Source organism: Peromyscus maniculatus, chromosome 7 (assembly GCF_049852395.1).
Source record: "Peromyscus maniculatus bairdii isolate BWxNUB_F1_BW_parent chromosome 7, HU_Pman_BW_mat_3.1, whole genome shotgun sequence".
Classification (NCBI taxonomy): Eukaryota; Metazoa; Chordata; class Mammalia; order Rodentia; family Cricetidae; genus Peromyscus; species Peromyscus maniculatus.
Window position 1 is genome coordinate 29,116,834 of NC_134858.1, and position 22,352 is coordinate 29,139,185.

Below are 22,352 nucleotides of genomic sequence, written 5' to 3' on the forward strand. Positions count from 1 at the left end.
GGCATCCTCTGCCTGCCCTCCCCTTGTTTCTCTGGCAGTCATCAGTTGCCTCACTAGAAGAATGGAGATTCAGTAGTTCATGGTTGATTATGGTCGTTGGGCATGATGCAGAGCTCAGAGTGCAGATCAGATCATTGAGATCTTTGTGCTTTTGTTTTGAGGGCAGGACCTTATGTAGCCTACACTGGCCTTTTAACTTACTGTGTAGCTAGGATAGCCTTGAACTGACCCACCTCTCAAGTACTGGAATTGGAGGGGGTGACTCAGCTTTGTGAGATCTTGATTTCAATTTTCTTTCTTTCTTTTTTTTTTTTTTTCCTCAAGACAGGGTTTCTCTGTGTAGTTTTGGTGCCTGTCCTGGAACTCACTCTGTAGACCAGGCTGGCTTCGAACTCACAGAGATCCGCCTGCCTCTGCCTCCCAAGTTCTGGGATTAAAGGTGTGTGCACCATTGCTGCTTGGCCATTTTTTTTTTTTTTTTTAAAGATATTGTCCCTGTCTTATTTCATAGTGTTTGGCAACCTTGCCAAAAATAAATTCACTCACTGTATATGTATGCATTTATTTCTCGGCACTCTGTTTTGGAATAGGCTTTTGTTTTTTTTTTTTTTTTTTTTTTTTTTTTTAGCAGAACTGGGAACAAATATCTAAAACCAGTTGTGGGGTGGAGGAAGAACTAACCTTTAACCTTTGACCCTAGGGCAGAGCTACAAGAGGATGAGTAGACAGCATCCCCAGGGCTCGGAACCTGGAAGTCAGTTTGTAGCAAACAAAACTTGGGGTTCAGGGAAGGAACATTCAATTATTGATTGATTGACTGATTATGAATAGCCTTTGGAGAGACACAGTGAGAGGCAAGGAGGGTGTTGTAGGGAAGAGAGAGCCCAGAGGTAGGTATAGTGGTGTTAGTATTGTTGGGAGTTGACTAGTGAAAAGAAAGGTAAGCATCCTGATGAGCGTGCTTTTCTAGCTTTGAGAAGTGGAGCTGCATTCTGACACAGTCCACTTGTGTGGTGCTGACTCCGTGGTGGTTCCAGCCTGTGCAAGAGATCTAGGTACCATTGTGAGGCAGATGCCCCAGTAGGAGTCTGAATAATAAAGTGACACAAGAAGAGGTCACAAAGAAAGTAGTTTAGTCTTTCTAGCAGTTGCAGAGTTAAGCTTCTTCTTGTCTTAGGTCTTCTTACTGCTATGCCAGTGTGAAGAGTGCATTTTTTTTCACCTAAAATAATAGGATCCTTCCCATATATAGACCTCCCGTAGAATTGATTTTGTTTATGTGAGACTTTTTCTGTCCCACCTGCCAGCTCCCAAATAATGACAGGGAGACTTCTTATTAATTATGAAAGCTTGGCTTATAGCTTAGGTTTGTTCCTAACTAGCTCTTTTAATTTAAATTAACCCATTTTTATTAATCTGTGTTCTGCTATGTGGCTTGTGGCTTATATCTCTCCTGCATATCTTACTTGTTCTGCATCTCCTGGTGTCTCCTCTCCCTTTCTTCTTCCCAGAGTCCTCTCTGTCTCTGGAAGTCCTGCCTATCTCTCCTGCCTAGCTATTGACCATTCAGCTCTCCATTACACCAATCAGAGCAATGCACCTTCACACAGTGTACACATATCCCACAACATTACTCACTTGATGTGACTTCTCTGAAGGGCAGAGAATGAATTCATTCATGGTCTCAGCTTCATCCAAATGCCTGGTGCACAGTGACTACTCTGTAAATACTTGTTGAATAAAAGATCTGAAAAATGACATCCTGGGCAGTCGTCCAGGCAGTGAGGGTGGTCGCATGAGCATGTGGGAAGGACCAGTGACAGGTTCTGACATGCTTTCTTTCTGGCATAGATAGAGCTGGTGAAGAGAAGGCAGGATTCTGAATAATAGTTTAAATGTCTTGCTTTTTTTTGTGTATCCCCACCACCCCACAGGTCAGTTTCAAGATAGTGAAAAGGAATTAGCTGCTCTCTTCCACCTGTGGTTAGAAACCAAAGATCAGACCTTCTGTAAGGTATGTCGCGGACTTTTTCATGACTTGGGATTTTAGAGCCCTTAAGTTAGTAAAAATTGTTTAGCCTGTGGACCTGGTAATGTCTTCCCTTTCTTCAGCAGGAAAATGAAGACAGCTCAGATGCCATGACGCCTGTCCCTCGAGTGTGAGTATATTCTTGTGGTGGGTGTTTCCCACAAAGCCATGACTAAATGTTACTGCTGTGGATCTGCTGGCTTCTTCAGTGTGTTTGAGCTGTAGTGGACCTTAGAGACCCTAGAGGTCCACTGACTCGTGCCTCATCATGCGGCATGCATATGCTTCTCAGTAAAGATGGCTCTGACTGCAGTAGTCTAAAGATAGATGAGCTGCCTTGTAGATGAGCTGCCTTGTAGGTGGGCAGTTTCCTTGTGTACCTACCTTCCTGGTTTCCACTTGAGAATGATTAATCTAATTCAACTTCCTCATTTGACTTATAAAAAGAAAGCCATGAAGTCCGATGACTTGCTAAAGGTGGTGTCGCAACCCTGGCTAGAGTTCAGATCCTTTGACTTCTAGTACTGTGCTCTTCAGGCTAAGTCATCTCATGGTCCTGATTCCTGCCTGTTCAGAGGCCCATCCTTACTGTAGCCCTACATATATACATATATGCATACATACATATACACACATAGATTCACGTAATGGGTTTAGAACTCAAGTTCTAGGTTCTTTGGAAGGCAGAAATACCACTCTTGTCATCAGACATACTTGAAATGCTTTGTTCCTCCAAAAATGACATTTTTGTTGTCAAATTGAGCTGACTTTTCAGCAATACTGAAAACAGTAGGTAAAGATGCCACCCTCTTTCTGTTTATTCCAAACATTTGAGGATCCTAAGAATGTGGGGAAAATCAGCAGGAACTGGAGAGTAGACTGAACAGGAGTCAAGGACTTTTGAAGGAACATTTTCCCGTGTAGCCAAGGGAATAGTTCTAGGTACTGGGAAAGGGCGGATGGTCCGTGACCCTCCTTGCTCTCAGAGATGATGTAGAATTCTTTATGTTCCAGAAGAACTGACTATGTGGTGCGGCCTAGCACAGGAGAAGAGAAACGGGTTTTTCAAGAGCAGGTAAGCTCTTTAGAAGCTGTATAGACAGACGCACAGAGCCTGACTTTCCTTGATCTCATCTCCTTGGGGGTTCATGTTCTTCAGCTCAGATAGTCCATTGGTTAAGGCTGCTTGTTGGGCTAGAACTGATTTGGTAAAAGGGAAAGAAAATTTTTTGACCGTGTTTTCTTCAAGGTAGCAAAATGCATTTTGCTTCCTTGTCATTTCCTGGGTGACCAGCTCTGAGAACTGTCTTTTTTCTACTGTGGTTGGGTAATAGTTCTTTGTGGGATTGCTTGTTTCCTCCTTATTTTAACATCTCATTTGATCCATCTATTTCAAGGGAGTGCTAGAAAGAAGCCCACTAATTCTGACATGGCAGTTTTCTGCCTTTTTTCTTGGTAGGAGCGTTACAGGTATAGCCAACCCCATAAGGCATTCACCTTTCGCATGCATGGCTTCGAGTCTGTGGTGGGGCCAGTGAAGGGCGTGTTTGACAAGGAGACCTCCCTCAACAAGGCTCGTGAGCATTCGCTGCTGCGCTCTGACCGGCCTGCCTACGTCACCATCCTGTCTCTGGGTATGTGGTGCATTTATTACTGAGGATGTCTTATCTTTACCCCAAAGCTTTCCTCAGATGAAATCTGTATTCCTGTACCAAACCTTAACCCCCCCGCACGTACCTTCCATTGATAGGATTGAGGGTCAGTCTCCTAAGTTTTTATATCTAAGAGATGGCAGGGTGGATTCTGCCCTGGTAGATGGAGGCCAGGAATCAGTGGCCTCCAAAAAAACTTCTTTTTGAAGTTCCGTTCATCTTGATGAACTGCTCAGAGCTAGTTGTCACAACAAGTATAGGAACTTGCTTCTCTAAGGAGTTTTTTTATTTTTTTCCTGAGAGAGGTGACGCATGCCTATAACCCCAGTACTTAGGATGCTGAGACTAGAGGACTGTTGTGGATTTGAAGGCTGCCTAGGCTGCATAATGAGTTTGAAGCCACATAGTGATATTGTCTCAAAAAATAAGAGAAGCAGGCCTGGGGAGATGGCTTAGTGGTTAAGAGCACTGGCTGCTCTTCCAGAGGACCCAGGCTCAATTCCCAGCACCCACATGGTAGCTTACAGCTGTCTGTAATTCCAGTTCTAAAGAATCTGGCATCTTCATACAGACATGTGTAGACAAAACACCAATGCACATTAAAATAAATCTTTTAAAAAAATAAGAGAACAAAGAATTCTTTGTGTTATGAGTCCCTTTGGTAGTCTAGTGAGACCTGTAGATTCCTTCCCAGAATTAGAATTATACTTTTAAATTTTTTTTTTTTTTTTTTGAGACAGGGTTTCTCTGTGTAGTCTTGGCTGTCCTAGAACTCGCTTTGTAGATGAGCCTGGCCTCAAAAGTCATGTTTCAGTAATTATTAAGCTGTTAAAACAAATTTAAATGCAAAACTATGTTTTTGTTAGTGATATTGAATAATAGGACCCAGTAGCGGGTGTTTCAAATTTTGTAACATCCAGTGGGGGTGAGTGTAAGTGATTTGAATTGCTTTCTGTTGCAATAGTACAGTAATATCAATATGTGATTTATAATGTTCGTTGATAACTGAAGGAAGTGCTAAATTTGTTTTAAACCAGATTTATAGAACCTCTGAATCTTTTTTCCCTTATACATGAATTCATTTTATTTTGGTCTAACCCACCCCTTACTCCCTCCTCCAACACCTCCCTCATCCTTCACCTCAGATGCCCTCCCAACTTTATGATTTCACGAGAAATGTATATTCTATATGTGTTTGTGTGTCCCACTGAGTTCAGTTAGTGTCATCTGCATGTGTGTATGTGTGGTGTGGGTGTAGGACTCCAATGTAGAATGGGAACCTAGGTTTCCCTCCCCCAAAGAAAACTGACTTTACTCCACTGGCTGCCATGACTGCCTGTAGTTTGCAACTAGAAGTGGGATCTTTTGAGCCCCTCCTGTCCGTGCTGGAGTAGTGACTAGGTAGCTCTTGTGCAGTTCTTGTGTAGTGACCACAGCTTCTGAGAGTTCGTGAATACAGCTCCTTCCATGTCCAAAGGTGCTCTTTCCTAGCAATCCTCCCCAACCTCTGCCTCTTAAAGTCTCTCCACCCGTTCTTCATGACATTCCCTGAGCCTTGTGGGGAGGGAATGTGGTGTGCATGTTCTGTTTGGGGATGAGCACCACTCCACTCAAGTCTTAAGGGATCCATGGACCTATTTTTGCCTGTAGGTGTGTTAAAAGTGCAGGAAGTTCAGTGCAGTGTTTATAGCCACTAGTGGGCAGTGTGCCCTGGCCAGTCAGTTGAGGCTCAGGAACCAAGCTCAGTCACCAGAACAGGTCAGGAGATGCTGTGTTCATTGGAAGCTTTGCTTGACTCCTGGATTTTGCGTTTTCTGATGTCAGTTCGGGATGCTGCAGCTCGGCTGCCTAATGGAGAAGGCACTCGAGCAGAGATCTGTGAACTGCTCAAGGACTCGCAGTTTCTTGCTCCAGATGTCACCAGCACTCAGGTGAGTTAGAGAAATAGCTTTTCTTGGCTTCATTTCAGAATGTATTTGAGAAAAACTATTAGGAAATATAAGTTACACTTTTTTTTTCTTGTGCTACGGAGGGTTGAACCCAGGGTCAACACATCAGGAGTGTACTTTACCACTGAGTTTTATGTGCATTCCCTAACACAAAATCATTAAAATAAATAAATGAGTGAATAAGTCAGGCATGGTGGGGCACATTTAATCCCTGTACCTGGGAGGCAGAGGCAGAGGCATCTCTTGAATTTCAGGACAGCCAGGGCTACACAGAGAAACCCTGTCTCAGGAAAAAAACAAACAAACAAACAACCCAAATCAAATAAATAAAAGCTAGGTAGGCATGTTGGCATATACCTATAATAGCATCTACCTTGGGAGGCTGAAACAGGAGGATTTTGAATTTAAAGCCTGGATAACATAGTAAGACTCCTGCCTCAAAATCAAAACCGTGGGCCAGTGAGCTTGTTGAGTGGGTAAAGACACTTGCTGTGCAAGCCTGATGACCTGAGTTCAGTACCTGGAGTCTACGTGTGAAGCTGGATGAAGGAACAAATCTTTAAGCCCACTTGTAAAGTAAGGGTGGAGGCAGGCAAGGAAGAATCACCTAGAATCTCTGAACTAGCTAGCCCGGAGTACACAGTGTGGCAGAAACAGCAAGAGACTCGGCCTCAACAAGGTAGATGGTGAGAAGCAGCCTTGAAAGTTGTCTTCTGACCTCCACACATACACCATGGCAAGTGTACTCACATCATACACGTAATAAGAACAATAAAATAAACCATTAAAAATACTGTAACCAAGTGAGTAGAGAAATGTCTTAGTGCTTAAGAACACTGTTCTTCCTTCAGAAGATCCAGGTTTGATTCCCGGTATCCACATGGTAACTCACAACTGTCTTTTTTTTTTTTTTTTTTTAAGATTTATTTAAAAAAATTTTATTTCTGTGTATGTGTGTGTGTCTATATTAACACTATATTAACACATGCCACGTGAGTGTCTGTTGTCATGGAGGCCAGAAGACGGCATTGGATCTCTTGGAGCTGGAGTTCTCATTGGTTGGGCCACCTTATAGGAGTGCTGGGAACCAAGAGCAGCAGTGCGCTTAACTGCTGAACCGTCTCTCCAGCCCTCCTTATTTTATAATAAAGGAAAGGTTTCTACAGTCAGTTAGTTCCCAGCATGTTTACAGTGAGGATGAGTTAATGTTTTAGCTGCACATCATTCCTTTCCAAGTGAGCCAATGGAAGGACAAGCTGGGTTGGGATCCAGTTGTTACTCTCTGGGACTTTTTCATCCACTGGTTTCTCCTGGGAGTCCAGAAAACTTGTATTATCTTGGTTGGACTTGTCCCATGTCTCCTTTTGCTCTGTTCTTAGGTGAACACCGTAGTCAGTGGCGCACTGGATCGACTGCATTATGAAAAAGACCCTTGTGTGAAATACGACATTGGACGAAAGCTGTGGATCTACCTGCATCGTGACCGGAGTGAGGAGGAGTTTGGTACGTGAGGCCTTCAGTGTGCTGGCTAGATGGGGTGTCTGCCTTTCTGTTCCAGATCTATTACTCTGTCAGACCAACACGGCCTTGGATTGTCTTGTTTTGTTTTTGAGACAGGATCTTGATGTGTAACCAGGTTGATGTGGAACTTGCTCTTCGGGCAGGCTGGCTTCGAACTTGCGTTGATGCTGCCTTTGTCTTCTCAGTTCTGGGCTTACAGTTGTGCATAGTCAAGTCCAGCTTTTTGTTTTGTTTTGTTTGCTTAGAAACAGAGTCTAGCCTGTGTAACGGGCTGGCCTTGAATGTACTGCTTTCCTGCCTCAGGCTCCTGAGAAATGTGATTACAGCTTTTTCTTGGAGAGGCCTTGGTGTTTAACGAAGACCTTCTCATTAAGCATGCTAAGTTGAAATTCCCTAAACTGTGTAACGTCCTTGTTTGTAGAACGAATTCACCAAGCTCAAGCAGCAGCAGCTAAAGCCAGAAAAGCTCTTCAGCAAAAACCCAAGCCACCGCCCAAGGTGGTAAGTCACCTGTTGAGGGCACTTACTTAGAGGTCTGCGATGAGGTGGGCCACACAGACGCTCAACTTTACCTGACCCAGCGTGTGCATCAGGAACCCTCATGATGCCTGAGGTACATCCCATTTGTTTTTTCCTAGAAGTCCAGTAATAAGGAGAGCTCCATGAAGGGCCTTAGTGGCCCTTCTGAGCAAAGCCAGATGAGCCTCAGTGACTCCAGCATGCCACCTACCCCAGTTACGCCTGTGACCCCCACCACGCCAGCACTGCCCACCACCCCCATCTCTCCTCCACCCGTGTCAGCAGTGAACAAAAGCAGCTCTACCCCTGTGTCCGAGCCAGCTAAGTCGAGTTCAGGGTAAGCGCCCGTGCTTCTTCTCCTTTCCCGCCGGAGTCTTTGTATGTGTGTACTGAGTGTCTGTGTTTTGGTTTCTTCCCCTTGGTTTTTCACAGTGTTCTTCTGGTGTCCTCACCAACAATGCCACAGCTAGGAACGATGCTTTCCCCAGCTTCCATCCAGACTCCACCCAGTTCTCAGGCCACTGCTCGGGTTGTGAGCCACTCCAGCTCAGCCGGACTGCCCCAGGTTCGGGTGGTAGCCCAGCCCAGCCTTCCTGCTGTTTCCCAGCAGTCAGTAGGGCCAGCACAGACACTACCACAGATGCCAGCCGGACCACAGATCCGTGTGCCAGTCACTGCTACACAAACCAAAGTAGTACCCCAGGTAAGTGGATGCTGTGTGTCATTGGGATATAGGGACTGTGTAGACCTAGAAGTGGGCTAGTTAGTGACTCAAACAGGTAGAGCTTGAGGAAGACCTAGAAGTCTTATGTTGTTGGTATGGATGATGAAGCTCTTTGAAATAACTCATTTAATGTTCAAAGCTTCCAGGGAAACGTTCAAAGCTGGAAAAGTACTTTTAGGTACTCTGTTTTGCATGTTGGAAACAAGATCTTCTTTCTCATATCAAGACCCTGTAGAAGTGGAATGAAATTTCAAAGCTCGTGCTTCCAAATTTCCTTTGCCTTAGCTGTGCCACTGATCACTTGTTTGACTCTTAGAAAGATTCACGTTTTTTTTTGTCCCATTTTCCTCTCCTCTGTAAAATGGAAGAGTCACAGTTGTCTGCAGTATATAGAAATGAAATACAATGTTAAATGTAAAACAGTGTGAACATTATACAAATATAAGAATGCAGTGTACATTCCAGGGCATGGTGAGCTTCAGGCTCTGATAGCAATGGTGCTTTGAGAACGCTTTCTGGCCGGGTGGTAATGGCACGCACCTTTGATCCCAGCCAGCACTTGGGAGGCAGAGCCAGGTGGATCTCTGTGAGTTCAGGCCAGCCTGGTCTACAAAGTGAGATCCAGGACAGGCACCAAAACTACACAGAGAAACACTGTCTTGGAAAAACCATAGATAGAGAGATAGATAGATAGATAGAGAAAGAAAGAAAGAGAGAGAGAGAGAGAGAGAGAGAGAGAGAGAGAGAAAAAGAAAGAAAGAGAGAATGCTTTCTGAGTGGAGTTGTGCAGGGTCCTTGCTTGCCTGGATGATCCCATTTTGGTGTCTAATTGGATTCTTGACTTCACATTCTTGAACTAGGCAGTAGTAGCAACTGTTCCAGTCAAGGGGCAAACTGCAGCAGCCTCTGTGCAGCGGCCTGGACCTGGGCAGACAGGGCTTACAGTGACGAATCTCCCTGCTGCAGTCAGCCCAGTGAGCAAGCCAGCCATGAGTTCTCCCGGGAACTCTGCTCCAAGTGCCTCCACGACAGCTGTCATCCAGAATGTCACAGGACAGAACATCATCAAGCAGGTATGTGGACCTGACTCTGAGTGGTGTCCTAAAGCTAAAGCAAAGGACTGATGGTATGGGATGATCCTGAACAGCTTTGTTGCCTGTAGAGAAGGGTTTGTTGTCTTTGACTCATGGTTTGGAGATTTATCAGGTGAGTGCCCCCCACCCCAAAGGCAGCCTTTACGTTCAGTATTTTGTAGCTGGGGTTTGGATTTATGTTGCAGTTTTCCTGGGTTTGTGTAGTTAGCTCCCATGGCATATTTTACAAGGTTTTTAGTTTGTCACTTGTAAAGGTGGAATATGCATTTGTTCTTTCTTGGCTGTGAATATGCAAGTGTGATCTTTGCACTTAAAAACTGATACCTAGTACTTCTTGTGTGCTTCATTCTACTGTGTGGTTTATAGACATTAGCCAGCCTGTCATGGCACTGTATATAGGTATTGTCACACCATTTTGTAGATAAAGAAATAAAGCCACACAATGACAAAATAGCATTTTTATTCAATAGTTACGTATTGTCTTTGGGAAATTTAGGCATGTGCTAACAGGCTGAACTAAGCCCCTTTGTGGAGCTCATATGTCATAGGAGTAGGAGACAAATAACTAGGTCAGCATCAGATAATAAGAAACACTGGTGATTTGGGTAAAGATGGAAGATGGAATATCATGTGCTACTTTAGCCATGATGATGGGAAGTGGCTTCTCTGAAGAATGACATTTGAAGGAGATGAATGAAGTTGCTATGTAGTGGTGACCTGGAGATAAACTACTACATGTGTAGACCTGGAAGTTGAGGGTCTTACATCAGGAACACTTTTGAGGAGTGACAAGTAAAGCCATTGTGGGTAGCTTAGTGTACAAGCAGTGCATTTGGTGCGGTTGACCGTGGTTACAGTATGTTGAGCTTTGACTCTGACTTAAATGTGACGATGAAGCACAGGCAGATTGTGGACTTCTCAGTGACCTGACCTGGTTTGTAGTTAATCCCTCGCTACTGGATATAGTGCACTTTGGGGAACGAGAATGAAATCAAGACTAGGTAGAGCAGCTGCAGCAGCCCAGGTGAGAGGTGTGGAAGGTGCCTGTTAGCTGTGGTAAGCAGGGAATATAGCTTGTGTGGTTTGCTGGTAGCTTGAATGTGAGTCTAAAAGGAAGACGTGTTCCTGTGGGCTCTGGATGGAATGGTTGGGTATAGTGGTATCATTTACTGAGGGAATAAAGTTAGAGCGTGGAGAATGTAGGACACACAGACTTAGTGTATTCCAGAAGATTGGACAGCACCTGTGTGGGGTATGGTAAAAAGTAGGAATGAGACTCACTGTGTATAGCTATTGAATAGATGGGACTGGGACCAGGATCTGCATTGCTAAAGGGAATGTCAGGTGAGGAAGCAGAAGTAAGTAAACATGAGTCATTTAAAAAGGAAGTTTGCTTCTGAAGACAGCATAGACTTTGGACTGGAGTGTGTGTGTGGGTGAATCATGAAGCAATCAGATTTGATGGGTTTTTTGTTGTTGTTGTTGTTGTTTTGTTTTTGTTCTTTTGGATGGCCAGTATCCTTTGTGTTTGCTTTCTATGGTAGTGGTTCAGTAGAAGGGCCATCAAGAGGAAGGCTTGAGTAGACCAAAGGGTCAAGCTATTACATGTTGGGTACTGTGAAGCTGGTAGTGATGAACCCAGGGAGTCTGACTCCAGAGCCCCTTCTAGGAGCTAGTGCACCACACTGTTGCTTAAAGCAGGTGGGATAACTGTAAATAGATGGATTTGAGATACCAGAAGGTGGTGTGGGGATGGGGACAGTCAGATGTGCTGATAGTACTTGCTACATAGTGATGTAACGTTTTGTTGTTGTTGTTTTGTTTTTTCGAGACAGGGTTTCTCTGTGTAGTTTTGGTGTCTGTCCTGAATCTCACTCTGTAGACCAGGCTGGCCTCAAACTCACAGAGATCCACCTGGTTCTGCCTCCCAAGTGCTGGGATTAAAGGCGTGCACTGCCACCACCCAGCAATGAATAATTTTTTTAGCTAAAAAAAAATCCTGTATGCCAGGCCTTTAGTTCTAGCATTAGGGAGGCAGAGGCTGGTGAATCTCTGAGTTCAAGGCCATCCTGGTCTACAGAACAAGTTCCAGGACAGCCAGGGATACACAGAGAAAGCCTGTCTCAAAAAACTGGAAAAAAACAAACAAACAAACAAACAAAAAACCAAAACAAAAACAACCAAAAAACCCCAAGAAAACCCCCAAATCCTTTGCTAAGTAAGTTACAGACATACGCACACAAGATACACAAAATGATGTATCTTGGTTTACTTTAAAATATTTCAGTTCTTGTGGGGTGGGGCTGGTAGGTGTAGCTCAGTGGTGAGGCCTTGGATTTACTTTCTAGCACCCTTTGTAAAGGTATGCCAGCTTACCTGTACTGCTGGCAACTCTGCCAGAACTCCAGCTCAATCTCTCCTATTCCTTCCTAAAGCCAGGAAAGGATAGATAAGATTGACAAGGTAATTACATTTGAAGCTGGGTAAAGGGTATATGGTTTGTTACATTCTTCTTTACCTTTGTTTGTGTTTACCATTTTTCACAATAAAAAGTTCAAGACACATGAAGTGTATGCCTATGAGTGGAGGTTTGCCTCCTCTGTGACCCCAGCTTAGCACTGTGAATCTTCATTGGAACTGTATTTCCCCATCCAGGTGTCAATCACTGGGCAGCTTGGTGTGAAGCCCCAGACAGGCAACAGCATTCCACTCACAGCCACTAACTTCCGTATCCAGGGTAAGGATGTACTGCGCCTGCCACCCTCTTCCATCACCACAGATGCCAAGGGCCAGACTGTTTTGAGGATCACTCCGGACATGATGGCCACATTGGCCAAGTCTCAGGTTACCACAGTCAAGTTGACTCAGGACCTCTTTGGGACAGGAAGTGGCACTGCAGGCAAAGGCATATCGGCTACCTTACATGTCACTTCCAACCCTGTCCACGCAGCTGACAGCCCTGCCAAGGCTCCTTCAGCCAGCATTGCTTCGTCCGCTCCAGCAGGTACTACCGTGGTCAAAGTAACTCCTGATCTCAAGCCAGCAGAAACCTCGAATTCAGCTTTTCGCTTGATGCCAGCTCTTGGTGTGAGTGTGGCAGATCAGAAGGGAAAGAACACAGTGGCCTCTTCGGAAGCAAAACCTGCTGCCACGATCCGCATTGTGCAGGGTCTGGGAGTGATGCCTCCCAAAGCAGGTCAGACCATTACTGTTGCAGCACATGCAAAGCAAGGAGCCTCTGTTGCTGGTGGGTCTGGAACTGTCCATTCTTCAACGGTGTCCTTGCCCAGTATAAATGCCACTGTGTCTAAGACTGTGGCTGTGGCTTCTGGGGCAACAAGCACCCCCATCAGCATCGGGACTGGAGCCCCCACTGTGCGACAGGTCCCTGTTAACACTACAGTTGTGTCCACGTCCCAGTCTGTGAGTAATGTTGATGGTAAAGATTTTAGCCCTCTGCTCAGGAAACTTTTCTGGAAGGAGATGGGTGTCTTAATTAGGGTTTCTGTTGCTCTGTTTAAAAGCAAATTGGGGAGGAAAGGGTTTATTCAGCTTACACTTCTACATTGCTGTTTATCATTGAAGGAAGCCAGGACAGGAACTCAAAGCAGGTCAGGAACCTGGAGGCAGGAGCTGTTGCAGAGGCCATGGAGGAGTGCTGTTTACTGGCTTGCTCTTCATGGCTTGCTCAGCCTGTTTTCTTATAGAACCTGGGACCACCAGCCTAGGGATGGCATTGCTCAAAATGGGTTGGGCCCTCCCCCATCAATAACTAATTAAGAAAATATCCTACAGCTGGATCTTTGGAGGCATTTCTCTCAATTAAGGTTCCCTCCTTTTGGATGACCCTAGCTTGTATCAAGTTATAAAACTAACTAGCCAGAACACAGGATTTTGCTACATAGCCCAGGCTGGCTTAGAATTTGTTAGGTGCCTAAGCTGGTCCTGACTCTCGCTCCTTCAGTCAGTCTTCCTCTCTCAGTCCGGCAACTGTTCGGATTGCAGGTGTGTACTGCCAAGGCCAGCCTGGGAAAGTTCTTCAGGTTCAACCCCTGTCCCTTAGGAGACTGACAACTAGGAAACTTGTCTGTCGATATCACTCCATTTGATACATAGATTTGGGTTGTTTGCTTTTGGAATACAATTTAGAAAAGTATAGCATGTGTATGTGTGTCCTTAAAACATAAAGAATAATATCAGAAGTGTAGGGTAAAATACAAAATTTTCTTTACCTTCTGCTGTTCTGTCTTTATAAGGGCTAATGAATAATGTATTTATCCTTCCAGCCCTTTTCCTGAACACTTTGTATATACACCTAGTTGTATACCCCTAGTCTTGGGGATCATTATTGGCCATACTCAGATATTGACTATGGCCTTTTTAGTGATGTAGTAATACATAGGAGAGCTTCTGTTGAGGGGTCTGTTTTCACTGCTGCCAGTGCCACAGCAATGCTCTAGTGCAAGTATTTTTTTAGTCTCAAAGATACACACATTGAAAAGTTTTGACATGCTAATTGTGCTCCCCAAAAGACTATTGGCTGCATATTGTTATGTGCATAGAAAATATTTTCTTCACTTTGGACCTGGGAATGTAGCTCAGTGGTAGAATTGTTGCTTAGCAGGCTCAAGGCTCTGGTTTTTAGCTTCAGTACTGCAGGGAAAATATTTTTTTATATTGATTTTTTTTTTATTTTATATTCACTGATGTTTTGCCAGCATGTGTGTCTGTGCGAGGGTGTCAAACTCTGGAACTGAAGTTATAGACAGGTATGAGCCACCATGTGGGTGCCAGGAATTGAACCCAGGTCCTCTGGAAGAGCAACCAGTGCTCTTAACCGCTGAGCCATCTCTGCAGCCCCTTTCCTTCAATCGTGTCTTGGGTTTTGGTTTTGTTCATTTCTTTCTTGGTGATTTTGCTGTATCCCTGACTGGCATGGAGCACCCTATGTAGATAGGACCCCCTTAGCTTTCTGGGTGCCAGGATTGTCACCAAGCCTGCTTTGGTCTGTCGTCTTTTTTGTTGCTTTGTTTTTCGAGACAGGGTTTCACTGTGTAGCCCTGGGTGTCCTAGAACTCACTCTGTAAACCTCCCTGGCCTTAAACTCATAGAGATCCACCTGCCTCTGCCTCCCCAGTGCTGGGATTAAAGGTGTGTGCCACCACCTCTTGGTCGGTCTGTCATCTTTTAACCAAGTATTTAATTTTCTCTGATTACTTCTACCAGTGTTTTCTTCAATGGTTTCAAGGTTTTGTACCTGTGCCATCTTTATCAGGGTGAAAAATAATAACCTTTATTTTCAGTGTAGAAAAAAAATATAGCTTGTTAGTCATTTGAAATCATGATGCAAAGTTGAGAGTGTAGATGACTGAGATTTTTTGCATTTTTCAGAAAATAGCTACGTACAGATCCATAGAAAGGCCCTACCTGTCTCCTGCTCTCCTGCTGCCTGATGCCATCTTGTAGTGCTCTTTAATGGCTAACAGTAGTGACCTGCTGCTTTGTATCAGAGTTTCTGACTCACAAATAACTTGCTCATAGGAAATGTCCTTTGTCATCCCCTCTTCCTTTTTTGAAGCATTCTGTTACCACTTCTCTTGTATTTTTAAAGGCAAGTAAGATTTACACATTGTTATAAATTGTCCAGCAGGTGTGGCTCAGTGTTAGAGTACCTGCTTAGCATATGGGAGGCTTTGGGTTTCATCCCCGATACTGGGGGAGAGGTAGTTTTGTCACTAACCAAGTGTCAGAAACTAGGCACCTCAGAGTGGGTGCTATAGTGACTGTTTTCTTCCCTCTAGTGCGGTGGGATGTTTGATCTCTGCATTCCCACATGGACACATTCCCTCTTTCTTTCTCTTCTTGGGCCTTACTAACTTTGGAGTTAGATTTTTTTCACTTGGCTGATTTTATTATTAGTGTCCCTTAACTAACCTCTCTTATCTCTGGAGAAGTGTGACTTGTTCTTATCAGATTGTCCTGCTGCTCACCCCTGTGAGCCTGTATCCCACCCCTGTGAGCCTGCATCCCTCTGGGGTGCTGTCCATTTTCTCTTTAGCTCTAGAGGTTCTCTGTCCTTCCCATATAGTTGTTGAGTGTCCAGCACTACATCATGTGTCGTGGATACCCAGACAGATAGGATTCATCGGTTCAAGAGGCTTAGAATGTGGGACTGCTAAGTGAACACACACTTGGTGGTTAATTTATCTGTGAGGTCTGCATCATCATTACACCAGAACCAGATGTAGACACTGCAGTAAAGCAAAGCTGTGGACCAACAGCTTTCATGACTCTAGATAGAGAAGTTCATGCAAATCCAGCAGTATATAAAGAATCATACCCAGGAGTTGGAGAGATGGCTCATGTTAAGAGCATTTGTTTTTGCAGAGGACCCAGCATCCATACAGTGGCTCTTAACCATTCATAACTCAAATTCCAAGGGGTTCAGTGTCCTCTCTGCCTTCCACTAGCATGAGGCACACATGTACTACACATGCATACACACTGGTAAAACACATAAAATTAATAAAAAGCTTTTTTAAAGACTTGTGCTCTTATTAGTCAGATTTTATATTGCTCTGACAGAATACCTGTGTAAACGAGGGAGAGATTAACTCGGGGTCATAGTTGCAGAGGTCTCCGCCCCAGTCTAGCTCTGTTGATTCCGGGCCAGTGGTGAGGCGGAAAGTCATAGTGGTGGGGGCCTGTCTCAGAGGCTGCTCACCTCATTCTAAATTAGTCAGTATATGCGCCTATGGGTGACATTTCATATTTAAACTATAATATTGCCCCCCTTGTCCCCAAATGCTCCTAGTTACACACATAACACAAAATGTAGTGTCCAGCATTGTTCAAAAGTTCCGGTCTGTTAGCTGAGTGGGTGGTGCATTCCTGTAATCCTAGCACTAGAGAAGCTGAGGCAGGAAGACTGAATCAAGGACAGCCTGGGCTATATAGAGAGACCCAGTCTCAAGTCCCGTTTTCCCCAACTCCCAAGTCCAAAGTCTTCTGAAACTTAAGGCAAACTTGGAGCTTGAGCCCCTTGTGACAAACAGGCAGCTGCTGTTCTTTAGGTAGTGGAACAAGTGACATGTAACTTAGCATGTAAGCAAGTTTCCCGGAGTCACTTGGTTCTGACTGCAGTAATAGTGGAACCTTGGGGGAATGGGGATTGGAGGTGTCTGTACTGCTCTGGCTTCTCCATAGGCAGGCACTACCTGGTTTGCCGTATCTCTTTCTAGCTCACAAAAGCTGATCATTTTCTTTGTAGGGGAAGCTGCCTACAAGGATCACAGTTCCTCTGTCTGTGATTAGCCAGCCAATGAAGGGCAAGAGCGTAGTCACAGCCCCCATCATCAAAGGCAACCTTGGGGCCAAGTGAGTGCTGTTGTGGAAGAGCAAATGCAGTTGTTGCGGAATGGGAAGATGGTTGGCGCCTGACATTTTCATCAGTAATACACATCGAATCTCCAGTGCTATTGTTGAATGCAATGATTAAGGCATAAAAGAGCCATTCTGTGCCCAGCTTATATTATAGAGCAGGGAGAGGAATACAGAGAGAGTAATAAAACAGTAATCTATTGAGTGGTAGAAAATGAGGAAGATGCAGAGTGTTGGGTGGGACGGCTGGAGGAAGTTGGGATGGCTGGAGGAAGTTGGAGGATCAAAGGATCCTCCTTTGATATTTGAGCTGAGCTTAAGACAGCTTGGTGAATGCTGGTTTCTTCTGGCCCTGACGTAAACAGAGATAAAAGGCCGATGCAGTCATTCTGACATTCTTAGTCATGATGAAGCTTTTTGGGGCTGTGGGGATGGCCTTTTTCTTTCCTAAGAGACAGAGTTTACTTGGCTGCTGAGGTGTGGGAGTATGCTGGAGTGCAGCTCTGCCCTGCTCCCACCTATCGAAGGGTTCTTAGGAGAGAGTAATGAGAGTATTAGGTCGAAAGATAGAAAGATGGTAAGAAAGACAGAGACACAGGATAGCTTCAGGAGGGCCCTGGGTCAATACCCTGTCACCCAGTCCTTTATTCAAAAGGGCTTTTTATAATATGACAAGGGGAGAGGCAAAAGACCCCACCTTTACAAGATCAAAGCACACCGTACAGCCAAGTGTAGACCCTTCCAAACACCTGCCTGTAACCACATCTGTGGTCAAATCACCCCATTACACAGCCCTGCTGGGTAAAGCAAGCCCAGATTCTCTGACCCTGAGTGAGTTCTCGCTAGATGGCCTCTGTGAGCCTCTACACTGAGGCTGGCTCACACCTGTACTCTCTGTAGTGCTCTCAGTGCTGGTTCCCATGTGCCTGAGAGAGTTTCTTGCCAGGGACACATGCCTCCTGGCAGTGCCTGCCTCTTCCAGGGCAGAGTACAGAGTTTAGGCCATGTTGTCCACTACTCTGGAGGCTCCTGCCATGCAAAGTATAGAAGTTTAGAAGAAAGGTAGCCCTAGTACGAGATTCCATTTGAATCCAGAATGCTGAGGTTTTTGCTGGGCATCAGGCCTTGTTATTGCCCTTCATTTAGTATGTGACTTCATCCTGAGCCAGAGCGACGTGCTTATGCCTTGCTTCTGTTTCCCTTCCTCAGTCTCAGCGGCCTGGGTCGCAACATCATCCTCACAACCATGCCAGCGGGTACTAAGCTCATTGCTGGCAATAAGCCGGTGAGTTTCCTCACTGCCCAGCAGTTGCAGCAGCTTCAGCAGCAAGGTCAGGCCACACAGGTAAGGTCTCATGCAGACTGTTGACCATCTCAGGCTTGTCTGTTTCCTTCGCTTCTCTTAATTGATGAGCCTTCTTGCAGTTCACTGATGAGACCTCCTCTTTGTAAGCAGGTGCGCATCCAGACGGTTCCCGCATCCCATCTCCAGCAGGGCACAGCTTCTGGCTCCTCCAAAGCAGTCTCCACTGTTGTTGTGACCACTGCTCCATCTCCTAAACAAGCACCTGAACAACAGTGACCGAGAACAGAGGCAGCTTGAGGAGACAGGCCTCGTGCATCTCGGCTGACAGAAAGGCGCAGGGAGGTTGCTTCATTCTTCTGAGCTCTCCTGCTTGAGGCAGGGTGGTGAGGGTGATGGCAACTGTGGCCTAGATTCTGCAGCCACACTCCAGAATGAAGCCCTGACAAGGTTCCATTTTAGGGTTCCAGGGCTGCCCTGTCTAGTCCAGAAGGAGAGAACATCAGAGTCAGGGGAGGTGACAGTCACACGGGCCGGAGTTACCTCCCGAGTGTTGGATGCCCAGGGAGCAGGCCTGCCAGTTGGTGAGCGGGCCAGCGGTGAATAAGCCTCATTCTGTGTGAGGATTTTACTTTTTAGTTTTTGATCCTCTTGGTGACTTGTCCAGATGTGAGTTTTGTGTCAGAAAATTTTGTGTAATTTATTTTTTTAAAGAACTTACTGTGCATCTTTTATCAAATAGAAGCCTGGGCTTTAGTGCCCCTAAACTGATCCCTTACTCCTTTTGCCGGAATGAGAGCAAAACAAGACTCTGACCAGGTTGGGTGGCTTACTAGATAATGAGGAGTTCCGTAGTAGGGAAATGTAGGCCATGAGGTCCAGGGAGACTAGTTTGGCACCACTTACTACAGATGAGTGTCGGGATCTTGGGTGTCCCTGTATCTTCATTTGGGGGCATTGTCCTTGACAAGCCTGTTCACGTGGAAGTTCAGAGCTGTTGGACAGGGAGTAGGGGATGCTGGCCGAGATGCTGCTCACAGTGCACTTGCTCACAGCCAGAGATTGCACATTCTGTCTGCTGTACAACAGCAGCTGCAAACCAGACCTTTGAAGCCGGTCACTTGACTGGAAAGTAGAAGAAATAGTGGAGGTGGGTTCAGCGTCTGGCACTACCTGGCACTGCCAGCTTCAGGAGACATGAGTCTGAGTTTGCCGTTTTTATTCCTGGCCATTTCACACTTCTCAGTCACCACCAGCCACAGACAGCTCAGCGGGGATGCTTTTTAAAGTCCTACGTACTTGGTGTACTGGTCACATCTTATATGTCCTGCTGTGGTGCAGGGGCAGGTGGGAAAGCCTTTCTGTAGGGACAGGGCTTCCCTGTCTCTTTGTGAAAGTATCCAAATTATTAAAAATGTATCTTTCATCTCGGCGCCTTTAATTGTTTTCTTTTATGGGGAATTAGAGCTAGGGTCACAAAGAATGGAAGTGGCCTGGGTCAGGTGGTAGTTAGGTTGAAACTGGGTTATTTAGCAAGTTGCTGAGACACAGAAAAGGATTAGAGTGGTCTGGGCTGCAGAGAGGCTCTACACGGCCACTTGATTCCTACAGCAGTTTCCTCCGTTAGAATCGCCAGCCCTCGTTAACAGTGAGAAGACACAAATCTGAGAGAAAACGAAGAAGAGCACCTGGTCTTGGAATCCTGAGGCGGCCCCGGTGCTGGAGATGTAACTTAGTGGGGAGAGAGCACCAGCGGGCGTACTAGAGGCCCAGGTTGGATCCCCAGCACTCCTGCTTGGGATGGTAGAGTCGCATAAGCCTGTAATGTAATCTCTTCTTTAGAGGTAGAAGCTGGAGGGAGGATTAGAACTTCAGACTCAGGCTTGGCTCACTTCAGCTGGCTAGAGGCCCACCTGGGTGCTACATTAGAAAAGTTAAGTCCTCCCTCGTCAGATCCTCCTTCTTAAGGAAGACTCACTGGGAGGTTTCCTGGTGAAACTTAAGAGTAATTAGAGTTTGGTGGGAAGCCTGGCTTTCAAACCACAGGTGAAAGGATGAAATGAAACCCCAGTCTCGATAGGTGCCTAGAGGCCTGGCGTGGGAATTGACTGAAATGATGACAAGTGAGAGGACTATAGGGAGGGGAATAAAAATTACCTGTGCGTTTTATATTTTTGGATATCATATTTCACGCAGAAAATTATGTGGTAGTCTCTAGACAACAATAAGAGAAGGCAGGAGATAGTCTCTCTTAGATATTTACTGTTGGCTAAAACCTCTTCTGATTTAGCAAATTCCATCAAAGTAACTCTTGCATTCAGCTTCAGATCTATTCCAAACTTTTATATACTGAAGTTACCTGATTGCCCATCTGATTAGTACATGCAGATATCCTGGATATGTATATCCCAAAGAGCATAGATTTAAAATACAGGCTGATTTCATGATGCCAGTTTGTAGGGTTGACTCCCCAGAGAGTCTAGTTTTGGTACTTCGTAGTGTGTTGTTAGAATAGTATAGATAAGAGACATCCTACTGGAGTTGGCTACAGCAAGAGAGGTAATTAGAATTAGTGCCTAGCCGGGCAGTGGTGGCGCTCGCCTTTAATCCCAGCATTCGGGAGGCAGAGCCAGGCGGATCTCTGTGAGTTCGAGGCCAGACTGGTCTACAGAGCGAGATCCAGAACAGGCACCAAAACTATAGAGAAACCCTGTCTCAAAAAACAAAAAAACAAAACAAAAAAAAAAAAAAATTAGTGCTTAGTAGTACAATTGAGGAATTAGAGGAATTAGATCAGGAGAATAATGATACTGTAATTAGTAGCTCTCCAGTTAATTGAGGGTGGTAAGGCTAGGTTTGCCAGGCTAGATATGATTCATTAGATGGTTCTTAGTGGGAATACTGTTTGTAAACCTTGGGTTATGATTATAGTTCAACTGTGGATTTGTTTATAATTAGTGTTTGCTAAACAGTAAGGATGAGGTGAGTCTATGGGCAGTTATTAGTGTGGTTGCCCCTAAGCTTCATAGGGTTTGAATCAATGGCTGCAATTACTAATGCTATATGGCTCGCTGAGGATAAAGTAATTAAGGATTTTAACTCTGTTTGTCATAGGCAGATAGAGCTGGTTATGACTATTCCTCATAATGAGGGTAGGATAAATGGGTAGGCTATGGTTTTGGTTCTAGGGTCTAGGATTACAGAAATTCGTATTATACCATAGCCTCCTAGTTTTAGTAAAATAGCTGCTAAAACTATTGATCCAACAACTGGGGCCTCTACATGTGCTTTAGGAAGTCATGAGTGGACTCCATATAGTGGCATTTTAATGAGAAATGCTATTATACTGGCAAGTCATAAAATATTAGATCATGTGTGGCTGAATGAGGTAAAGTTAAGAGGAGGAGAAGAGAGTTTAATGTTCCTGTTGAGTTTTGAATGAAGATAAGGGCAGTGGGTAGTGGGCTGGGTCTAGGTAGTGTGTAAAATAAAGTCCAGCATTTCATCATTCTGTTTGATTACCGCATTGGGTTAAGTGTTGGGATTAGGTTAGCTTCAAATAAGATGTATAATTAATTTGTTTGCAAGAGAATGTTATAATTAGTAAAATTTGTAGAGATACCAGTATGGAAATACAAGTTTTTTAAATTTTTTTTTTTAATTTAGTTGTTTCCTTTTTGGTGTGGTTTTGGCTGGCCAGGAGTATTAGAGGTAGAAGTCATGTTTTGAGAATAACTAGCTGGGAAGATAGTGAATCAATGGAAAATAGCAATGAAAAATTTAGGTTATTTGTATCACTTTGTCATAGGAGGATTATGGAGAGTAAGCTGATTAGGAAGCTATGAGAGGTCACTTTAATTCATACATTTTTATTGTTTGAGAGTCAAATGAAAGGAAGTAATAGGGAAGGGAAAATAATTTTTGGCATTGTAATAGGTTGAAATTTTGTACATAGTCTGTGCTCTATGTATTTGATCCTTTGACTAATAGGGTTCGTCCTACAGCTTCACATGCTGCAGAAACTAGAATTATGATAGGAATTGAATACATACCGTTGAGTGCGAGTGAAGGGATGTAACTGTGGTTCTAATGAATAGTGCAAGTATTATGCCCTCTAGGTATAGGAGTGTAGATACTAGTTGAGATCAAAATGTGTGTCCCTAGGAGAGAAAATGAATGTC

At 44.7% G+C, this 22,352-nt stretch overlaps 1 protein-coding gene across 15 annotated transcripts in view; it reads left to right on the top strand.

The window, feature by feature from the left end:
* The window catches only part of Nfrkb (nuclear factor related to kappaB binding protein), a 33,769-nt gene extending 14,172 nt beyond the window's left edge, over nucleotides 1–19,597 (top strand). For 5 of the 15 annotated variants that reach the window (XM_015995450.3, XM_015995457.3, XM_015995451.3 and 2 more), the window contains exons 13-26: nucleotides 1,935–2,014; nucleotides 2,113–2,159; nucleotides 3,044–3,104; nucleotides 3,489–3,663; nucleotides 5,506–5,612; nucleotides 7,010–7,133; nucleotides 7,573–7,652; nucleotides 7,790–8,007; nucleotides 8,103–8,373; nucleotides 9,255–9,467; nucleotides 12,144–12,911; nucleotides 16,759–16,865; nucleotides 18,078–18,213; nucleotides 18,325–19,597. In XM_015995450.3, coding sequence (XP_015850936.1) covers nucleotides 1,935–2,014; nucleotides 2,113–2,159; nucleotides 3,044–3,104; nucleotides 3,489–3,663; nucleotides 5,506–5,612; nucleotides 7,010–7,133; nucleotides 7,573–7,652; nucleotides 7,790–8,007; nucleotides 8,103–8,373; nucleotides 9,255–9,467; nucleotides 12,144–12,911; nucleotides 16,759–16,865; nucleotides 18,078–18,213; nucleotides 18,325–18,450 — 2,513 coding nt within the window. In that variant the 3' untranslated portion in view covers nucleotides 18,451–19,597. The remainder of the gene's footprint in view (nucleotides 1–1,934; nucleotides 2,015–2,112; nucleotides 2,160–3,043; nucleotides 3,105–3,488; nucleotides 3,664–5,505; nucleotides 5,613–7,009; nucleotides 7,134–7,572; nucleotides 7,653–7,789; nucleotides 8,008–8,102; nucleotides 8,374–9,254; nucleotides 9,468–12,143; nucleotides 12,912–16,758; nucleotides 16,866–18,077; nucleotides 18,214–18,324) is intronic. The other 10 variants (XM_015995455.3, XM_076575927.1, XM_076575933.1 and 7 more) reach the window with 3 other exon arrangements.
* The last annotated feature ends 2,755 nt before the right edge of the window (nucleotides 19,598–22,352 follow it).